This window comes from Hyperoodon ampullatus (genome assembly GCF_949752795.1).
Source record: "Hyperoodon ampullatus genome assembly, chromosome: 15".
Lineage (NCBI taxonomy): Eukaryota > Metazoa > Chordata > Mammalia > Artiodactyla > Ziphiidae > Hyperoodon > Hyperoodon ampullatus.
In genome coordinates this window covers 24,903,968-24,913,934 of record NC_136928.1, presented here as the reverse complement: position 1 = coordinate 24,913,934, position 9,967 = coordinate 24,903,968, and the positions used below count along the sequence as shown (strand labels likewise).

Below are 9,967 nucleotides of genomic sequence, written 5' to 3'. Positions count from 1 at the left end.
GCTCAGCGGCCATGGCTCACGGGCCCAGCCGCTCCGCGGCACGTGGGATCCTCCCGGACCGGGGCACGAACCCGTGGCCCCTGCATCGGCAGGCGGACTTTCAACCACTGCGCCACCAGGGAAGCCCGAGTAACTCATTTTTTAAGAGTAGTTTGCAAGCAATGAACAAATATCCTTAAAGATTCTGTCCTTGGGACTTCCCTGGTGGCGCAGTGGTTAAGAATCCGCCTGCCAACGCAGGGGCCACCGCTTCGAGCCCTGGTCCGGGAAGATTCCCACAGACCGTGGAGCAACTAAGCCCGTGCGCCACAACTACAGAGCCTGTGCTCTAGAGCCCTCGAGCCACAACTACTTGAAGCCCGCGCTCTAGAGCCCGTGCTCTGCAACATGAGAAGCCACCACAGTAAGAAGCTCGCGCACAGCCAGGAAGAGTAGCTCCAGCTTGCCGCCAGCGTGCAGCAACAAAGACCCAAGGCAGCCAAAAAACTAAATTAATTAAATAAATCTATTTTTTAAAAAAGAGAGAAAATTACCTTCTAAAAAAAAATGATTATGTTCTTAAAGACATTCAACCGTCACCCTTTATAGTAGAGCAAAGGCAAGCGTCTGCCTATTCCAAAATGAGATTCCGAATACAAATTTAGAAATTTTTGGTAAGGAAAGTGGTTGCCGTGTTGGTGGTTCTCCTCCAGGTCCACCTATAATGCCAGGATTATGCAGAATGGGCCCTTCCACTAGAGCTCAAATGCTCAGACAAGTCAGTGGAGGTTGGGGGAGAGGAAAGAGAGAAACATAACCACACCCTGCACATTTTAGCAACTCCACCACTGGGAGCTAAGGAGATGTTCTTTCCCACCGCAGATGAATTTTACCCTAGGTGAGATGGAAAGGACCAAACACCCAAAAGTCCAGTTCTATTCTTTTCCTGTGTGGAAACAGTATTAAATGTGCAAGTCCAATCCGTCTCGCCCATTAGTGCTTGTCTGCGGTTTGTCTGGTCTCTTCTTCCACAGGGACAGTGCATTCTCTGCATCACAGGGTGGTAGCCCTGCCTTCTGTGCTCCCAGAGAAGTGGCAGAGCTCGTGGTCCCCGTGCGGGCTGGCGGCCAGCTGCCTGAGTTCAAGGCCAGGCTCTGCTGCCAACTCGCTTTGTGAACTTGGGCAAGCAGCCAGTTTCTGCCATGGACTCCTCATCAACGAAACGTAGATGCTAGAGTTGGGATGGGGGGAGGTGGGAGAATTAAACAGCTTACTTTTCAAAAAGTGCTTAAAACCTTGCCTGGCATACACAGCCTGCCTCCTGGGAGAACTGACGGTGTTTACAGCCGAAGAACACCCTCGGCCAGCTTTCAATCCCCTCGGTGCTGACTCAGCCTGCAGCAGGGCATGGAACTGCTGACTGCAACCAAGTAACTGCCTGGTGAATGCAAGCTCGTCATGGACTGAAGGTTTGTGTCCCCCAGAATTCGTGCTGAAACCCAAACCCCAAGCTGATGGTGTGAGGAAGTGGGGCCTTTTGGAGGGCTTCATCTAATGACAGGATTAGTGCCCTTACCAGAGACCCTCTGACACGACAGCGGGAGGCCACAGGGAACAGCTGGCAGTCTGTGAACCAGGAAGTGGGCCCTCACTGGACACCAAATTTGCCAGGGCCTTGATCTTGTGCTCCCGGCTTCCATAACTGTGAAAAACAAACTCAACTTGTAACTGTTGTTTACAAGCCACCTAGTCTATGGGATTCTGTTTCAGCAGCCCGAATGGATGAAGACAAAACTTGAAGATCACATTCATCAATATTGGAAACTTCTGGGCAAATCTCAAGGATTCTCAATTATCTTTCTGGAGCATTTAGCTCAAAGTTTCTTAGAGACCCAGAAGAATATTCTAACAGGCACTTCCAGGTTCTTTGATCAGAGCAGCGTAAAGTTTGGTTTAAAAAAAAAAACAAACTTTTACGATTCTACTTTACTATTAATCTTCATTCTAAGTCAGACAAATTCGGGCTGAAACTTTGGTCAGAGTGGAGGGCCTAGAGCAATGTTTCTCAATACTGCATCAGTCACAGGGGTGCTTTAAAATGATCTGTTTTAGCTTTTCAGGTCCTCACGTAACCCCTGACCCAATATTTCCAAAGGCTGAGTGTTCTACCTTATGCGACAGTCCGTGGCATGTTTAAAATGATTATTAGAAAGTTCTCTAAGCTGAAATAAACTTCATCTCCCTATTCTCTTGCTTTTTATGGTTTCACAGAATAAGTAGTCATTTGTATGCATGATAATACTTAGAATATTTAAAGCCAGTTAAAGCAGATTCTCCTAGGGATTATGTACTTGAATAAACTTGTAAGGTAAAACTTCTTATAATCAAATTTACTGTTGAAAACCTCTTAAATTGCTTACAAAGTAAAATCCTAATAAAGCCGATTTTACCTCCAGGATTGGAATAGATTGTTCCTTGGGCTGGGCTGCAGATGCAGGGGTTGGCTGGCAGTAGAGCCACATTGTAGAAAAAATTCTTACCTTTATTCAGTTAGAATGAATGCATATTGTTGAAATTATCCATGTGATCCAACATTATGAAAAATTTCCTTAGTGTTTTCCATTAAAACAAAACACTTATTGTGTACCTTCGACATGCCAGGCATTGTGCCTGTGGGGACACTTGTCATTCATTCCCTGATAAATATGGAAGAGCAGACACTTTTATTAGCTGAATGGGGAAGTCACTTCCTGAGACAAAACTGACATTTGAAGAGAAGACTGAGGAGAAGAATATTTGGTAACATGAAAGCAGTATTCTTCAGAAAAAAGAAATCTGATAGTGTTGCAAACAACTCTGCTGCTATATCTTGAAAAACAGGTTCAGGAAGGGTCACCTTCCAGCCCTCTGATGGTAACTATTTGACTCATCATTGAAGGAACACCGGTTTGCAGCAAATTCCCAAGTACTTTTAGGATTAATTAACAAGAAACTCTAATTAATACCATGTATTTAGCAAAACAAAAAATACTCTTTCACTAGGAAAAATTAAAGATATCTTCATGGGGACCCCTCAATGAATCCTTTTAAGATATGTACTTGTAAGGAAAGAAGTCATTCTAGAAACGGAAACTAGACTTATCTTGTTTTACAAGCTGTCATAAATTAACAGCAACAACAAAAAGCCCCAGCAGCAATCATAGCAGGATCTTCCTGAGAGGGACAAGTGGCGGACAGTTACAGCAAAGATTCACGAGTCCCTCGGCCACCCGCTGAACTTGGTTAAAACCAAGATCAGGGCCTCCCTGGTGGCGCAGTGGTTGAGAGTCCGCCTGCCGATGCAGGGGATACGGGTTCGTGCCCCGGTCTGGGAGGATCCCATATGCCGCAGAGCGGCTGGGCCCGTGAGCCATGGCTGCTGAGCCTGCGCGTCCGGAGCCTGTGCTCCGCAACGGGAGAGGCCACAACAGTGAGAGGCCCGCGTACCACAAAAAAAAAAAAAAAAAAAAAACCAAGATCAAAGGCAACCTTGATGAGGAAATAAATTCATTAATGTCCAATGTTTGATGGATATTAAAGAAAATGGAAAAAGGCATTCCCATCTTCCTTAAGCTCCAGTCTGGGGAGGGTTTATGGTAGCTGGTGTGTGCTTGAGCCATGCGTTTTTAAAATTATTTTAAATTAATTTTTATTGGAGTATAGTTGATTTACAATGTTGTGTTAGTTTGTGCTTTATGGCAAAGTGAATCAGTTACACTCATATACACATCCATTCTTTTTTAGATTTTTTTCCCATATAGGTCATTACAGAGTACTGAATAGAGTTCCCTGTGCTACACAGTAGGTCCTTATTAGTTATCTATTTTATGTATAGTCGTGTGTATATGTCAATCCCAATCTCCCAGTTTATCCCCGCCCTTTCCCCCTTGGTAACCATGTTTGTTTTCTACATCTGTGACTCTATTTCTGTTTTGTAAATAAGTTCATTTGTACCCCTCTTTTTAGATTCCACATACAAGGGATACCATATATTTGTCTTTCTCTGTCTGACTTACTTCACTCAGTATGACAATCTCTATGTCCATCTATGTTGCTGCAAGTGGCACTATTTCATTCTTTTTTATGGCTGAGTAATATTCCATTGTATATATGTACCACATCTTCTTTAACCATTCCTCTGTTGATGGACATTTTGGTTGCCTCCGTGTCCTGGCTATTGTAAATAGTGCTGCAATGAACATTGGGGTGCGTGTATCTTTTCAAATTACACTTTTCTCCAGATACATGCCCAGGAGTGGGATTGCTGGGTCATATGGTAATTCTATTTTGAGTTTTCTAAGGAACCTCCATACTGTTCTCCATAGTGGCTGCACCAGTTTACCTTCCCACCAACAGTGTAAGAGGGTTCCCTTTTCTCCACACCCTCTCCAGCATTTGTTTGTAGATTTTTTGATGATGGCCATTCTTCCTGGTGTGAGGTGATACCTCATTGTAGTTTTGATTTGCATTTCTCTAATAATTCGTGATGTTGAGCATCTTTTCATATGCTTTTTGGCCAACTGTATGTCTTCTTTGGAGAAATGTCTATTTAGATCTTCCACCTATTTTTTGATTTTTTTTTTTGATATTGAGCTCTATGAGTTGTTTGCATATTTTGGAGATTAATCCCTTGTCGGTCCTTTCATTTGCAATTTTTTTTAAGGTAGTGGTAGAGGTACTACCCTCTTCCCAAGCTGATTCCTCCACCGCTGGTGCCCAGCTGCAGCACCTTTGCCAAAATTTGGCAGTTCAAAGTGCAGAAAAGATAATGTTGTGGAAAAGCACCAAGTCTTAAGATCTTACTGCCATTGAGTTTGTGACCCTGAACAGCATCAACCTTCATTCCTTTATCTGTAAATTAAGGATATATGGCCAGTTATTTAAGGGATAGAAAAAGGATCAAATAGATGCAAACTTCAAAAAGCATTGTGTGAAATGTAAAACCCCAGACAGGTAAAAATATAAAGGACTATAGCGATTTAGACAATTCAGAGGAAAAATCTAGTGTGAACGTTTTATTTTGACAAAACAAACTTTACAAATTTTACATTCTAAACTCCCAAAGTTTCACTTATTTGAAAAGTAAGAGACAAGGCATCCTGGACTCCAAGATTTCAGGCATGAATAGACTAGTGCCATATTTTCAAGTTTTATAAGCTAGCTGCACTTTATACACCATAAAGGTGAAGAGAGCTGTGACAAATTCACTAGTGTCCAGTGCACCTGTAAGAAACACACCGACACACCTGGAATTTCTAACCACAGTTTCACATCAACAACCTCAGAGTAACTGACGTGCATATTTCCATTAATGGTAGGCACAACTCCACAAACATCAAATTACACAAATCACTTGCTTTTTATCATCTCAATTTGGAAATTGAAAAAATAAGAGGAACAGAGTTAAGTAGCTGAAAACGCTGCACTTACTGCACACAAGTACATCATGACAAGGAATGCTAAAAGTTCCCCCAGGAATGATTTTTGAAATTTTAAAGTATATTTTATCTGAAAAGTTGAATTCTTTAATGTGAAAAGCAAGTTAACTATTGACTCAATCCCTAAAGATCTAGCAAGTTATAGATTCCATGCAATTAGGCACTAACATACACATTCGAGAGATTAACACTGTTCAGTGGAACATGGAGGTGGTTCCGCAGTGTTTTTATGGTTCACTTTGGCTTCACACGTCCTTGAAACCGAAGACTCAGTGAGAAGTTACAACTTATCCCGCACTAGATACAGGCAATGTGGGTATGATTCGGAATAAATGACTGCTTTTCACCTTCAAGGAACCTAATTTTGATTTATATAAAATTAGATTTTCACCCACATGTATGGATAAAAGTGCTTCTCAAATGTACATATCCCACTTCCATAATCCTAAAACAAAAGTAAAGGCACACAGGGGCTTCCCTGGTGGCGCAGTGGTTGAGAGTCCGCCTACCGATGCAGGGGACACGGGTTCGTGCCCCGATCCCGGAAGATCCCACATGCTGCGGAGCGGCTGGGCCCGCGAGCCATGGCCGCGGAGCCTGTGGGTCCAGAGCCTGTGCTCCGCAACGGGAGAGGCCACAGCAGTGAGAGGCCCGCGTACAGCAAAAAAAAAAAAGGAAAGGCACACAAATGGACAATAGTTTATATATTTTATGTGACTGTTTTTCATTAGTCTTTAAACAAAATCAATTGCTGTCTAGAGAGGTGTGACCCACTTGTTACAAATTTCTACAACTTTGGAAATTAAAGATCTAAGAACTCTCTAAACACTGCAGTTCTGTGCAATTTATGTATTGGTTCATTCACTCTTCAATCTGTTAACTCACTCTGTCATCACTACAGGCTGCAATATTTATATTTCAGCAACTATGAGACCAAAAAGACCAAGGGAGAAGGACGTTTTGGAATTAGTCTCCCAGAAGTAGTTTTGAATCTTGTTACAAGTGAATTTAATATGCCTGTGAGTTAAATTGAACAATAATTATAAAGACATTCACCCTAACACATTTGAACGAAACATAATTAAGAACCACAGTTAAACAAGTCTTTAATTTTAATGACCGATATTTTTTCACTTATATGTGAAGGGATTCAATATCCAGCAGCATTTAAATATAGAAATAGTCCCATCTATTTTCTTTTCCCTTTTATAAAGTGCTATTTTTAACTGGGTAGATTTACTAGCCAGCTTTCCAATAACTTCACTCCATGTCTCTAATAGATTCAAGGAAACACTGGAAAATTGAAAAGATTGAGTATTTTAAACATTTGCAAAACATTGCTACAAAGTATTGAGACTATGAATGTATTTCATTAGTAAAATTAAAAGTGTACCTTGGGCTTCCCTGGTGGCGCAGTGGTTGAGAGTCTGCCTGCCGATAGAGGGGACACGGGTTCGTGCCCCGGTTCGGGAAGATCCCACATGCCGCGGAGCGGCTAGGCCCGTGAGCCATGGCCGCTGAGCCTGCGCGTCCGGAGCCTGTGCTCCGCAACGGGAGAGGCCACAACAGTGAGAGACCCGCGTACCGCAAAAAAAAAAAAAAAAAAAAAAAAGTGCACCTTACGTGAGAATCATTAAGTTGATTTAATTATTACTTCACAGAAGCATCAGTTCATTAACATTTATGTCAATTTTTGTTAATAATCTAAACCAGAAACAGTTTCTGTAGGCAATTCAACTCTAAGCACTGTCAAATAGGGTCATGCCAAGTAGAACCAACGGTTAAATGACCCCTAGAATAAAAACTCCGACAAATTCAGACTTTTGGAAAAGCAAAACAAGTTAGTGAGAATCAGAAGCAGAGGTAATATTTACTTTAAAGTACCATAGGTTGTTAAAAGTGTTTTCTTTAAATAAAAATTTGTGTAGTTATTAATAATGTACCTTAATACTAAGTGCAGTGGTATTAAAGATAATTAAGAGGAAACCACACAACAGATTAACTCAAAAGTGAATGTTGCCTATTTCTTTAGTTCAGTGACCAAAGCTGAAATTGTTTTTGAAAAGAGGTGAACACTACTTACAAGTAGGGTACCGAGAGATTCCCAATTGTATTCACATTATTCTCAAATTATTATTTGTGCATTTCAACTCTGACCTGACCTTCAGTAGCATCTTAAAAAACAAATGCAATTAGTAAAAACACAGGGTAGTATGTCGGTTTGTTCACACTTACAAACACTACCAGCTTCATTACAATTTGCATTTCCTGTTGCTCTTGGAAGAGTTGCCACTATTAAAAACAGATACGAATGTGCAATGCTCCTGACTCTGCATGGTAGCCGGCAATGTTTCAATCAAAGGGACCCTCAATCATCAACTCAGCACCTGATTTAGATACACTTTCAGTCCTTAGAAACAGGGACTCCAGCGCTGAAGGGTGGCAGGGGGAAAAGAGGCCTAGGTTAAGGTTTGAGGAATCGCTTGGAAATCCACTGCAGCCATAGTGCTAAGGAGAATTCCTCCCCATCCTTTCCAACCCCCCGAAGTAAGAATGCAGCATTTAGCTTAAGTCTTTTCTGGTCTCACTTCCTTGTCTACACCTAGTACCCTATTCCTAAGACGACAAACAAGTCTTAGAACGTTCTAAAAGAAATCATTTTTACCCGAATACATTGGACTTGGGTCTCAATTTAAATGAGGATGAATGGCCTTTAAAAGACCGGTCCTCCTCTTCGTCCTCCCCCTCTTCCAGGGGCTGCTCCGGGTCTCTGAAAGAGGGTGTGGTGTGGATGATCTGGGTTCGGAAGCGGATTTTGTTGAGTCTGGGTTTCATCCGCCCACTAGAGCTGCCCGAGGCTTTGCGACCCGGCTCCTTCGCTTTGCCCGCAGCCAATCCCTCGGCCAGGTGATGGTGATGGTGATGGTGATGGTGGTGGTGGTCCCCGCCGTCCTCCAGAGCGTGCGAGAGCCTGCCGGAGATGAGGGTCGACGGCCGCACCCTCGAGAGCCTCCAGCGCCCTCCCCCGCTGCCCGCCGCGCTCTCGGCTTCGTCCTCGTCCAGGGCGCCCACCAGGGTCCGGATCTCCTCGGCGGTGCTCGGGCTCAGGTACTGCGAGGGCTTCTTGCCGCTGTAGTCGCGCACGTCCACGTCCGCGTCGTAGGCCCCGACCAGCAGCTTCACCACCTCCACGTGCCCGTGCATGGCCGCCAGGTGCAGCGCGGTGTAGCCGCCGCTTGTGCGCGCGTTGATGTTCACCGGCAGCCGGTGCTGGCCCGCGAAGCGCACCAGCAGGGCCAGCAGCTCCTGCCGGCCGTGCTTGGCAGCCCAGTGCAGGCAGGTGAAGCCGGTGATGAAGTCGCGCTTGGCCAGCAGGCCGGGCTCGCAGGCCAGCAGCCCCTCTAGGCTGTCCCAGCGGCCGTCGGCGGCCGACAGCATCCACGCGTGCTCCAGCGGATCCAGCGTCAGCGCGCCCGCGCCCTCCTCCTCTGCCGCCGCGCCGTCCGCGCCCCCGGGGCCGCGCCGCAGTTGCGGGGAGCCGCCCGCCGCCTCCCGGGGCGCGGGGCGGCCGGGCCGCGGCGCATCGCCAGGCACCTCGGGCCGCGCGCCCTCTTCCGCGGGGCCGCCGCGGGGCCGCCTCCCTGGGGGCGCGCTCGGGGCGCCGTCCGCGGGGTCGGAGGGGTCGGCGGGGTCTGCTGCCGAGTGCCCCGGCTCCCTGAGGCGGCCGCGGGCGCGCTGTTCGGGCGTCCCGCCCAGGGCGCCGCCGACGGGCTGCTCCAGCTCGGCCTGGTCCCGGGCCCCGCACTCTACTGGACCCTCCATCCGCGGCCGCGCACCTGGCCGGCTCCGGACCAACGCGACTGACCCCTCCTCACGATCCTCGCGCGCCGCAGCGGCCTGACTAGCAGCCACCGCCCCCCGGCCGCGCCCGCGGACACGCCCCCGCCGGACGGACACGCCCACTTCCGGCCTTCACACTGGCCGCCTTACAGCTCCCGCTGGCCCCGCTCCTCTCCGCCCCGCCCCCTTTCAGTCCCCGCGCAGGCCGCAATCAGTGCTCTCCCCGGAGAACACGCCCTGGCTCCACCCACTTCCGGCCCGTGAGCGGTCCGCAATGGCCGCTCCTGCCAGGGGACACGCCCCGACCCCGCCCACTTCCGGCGCCCGCTCCGGCCGCAATCTGTGCTCCAGCCCCACCCCGACGGTCGGAAAAGCAGAGGCCGCTTTTCCGCGCGTCTTTCTCCTCGCGTCCCGAGTGTGCTCCATTCCTTCCCCGGCACTAACTGGTCGTTCTCTAAAAGGTCCGGGCACTCCTGTGACAGGCCCGCTTCGCGCGCGCGGCATCTGGGCGCGGTGGAGACGCGCAGCCCGCCCCGCTCCCCAGCCCACTGAGGCCGCTGGACCCCTCCTCTCATCTCTCCTCCCCTCCCTCTTGGACCCCTGCCCCCCGCGCCATCCCGCCCGGACCCCACATCACTGAGGCCGCAGGACCCCTCCCCTGAGCTCCCCTC

General features: G+C 47.4%; 1 protein-coding gene across 1 annotated transcript; it reads right to left on the bottom strand.

Moving 5' to 3' along the window:
• Positions 1–8,117: 8,117 nt before the first annotated feature.
• On the bottom strand, positions 8,118–9,278 carry SOWAHC (sosondowah ankyrin repeat domain family member C; the record flags this gene model as incomplete). The annotated part of the gene is made up of 1 exon (XM_079720662.1): positions 8,118–9,278. One exon carries the CDS (start codon positions 9,276–9,278, stop codon positions 8,118–8,120), a length of 1,161 nt encoding a protein of 386 aa, XP_079576788.1.
• Positions 9,279–9,967: the final 689 nt, after the last annotated feature.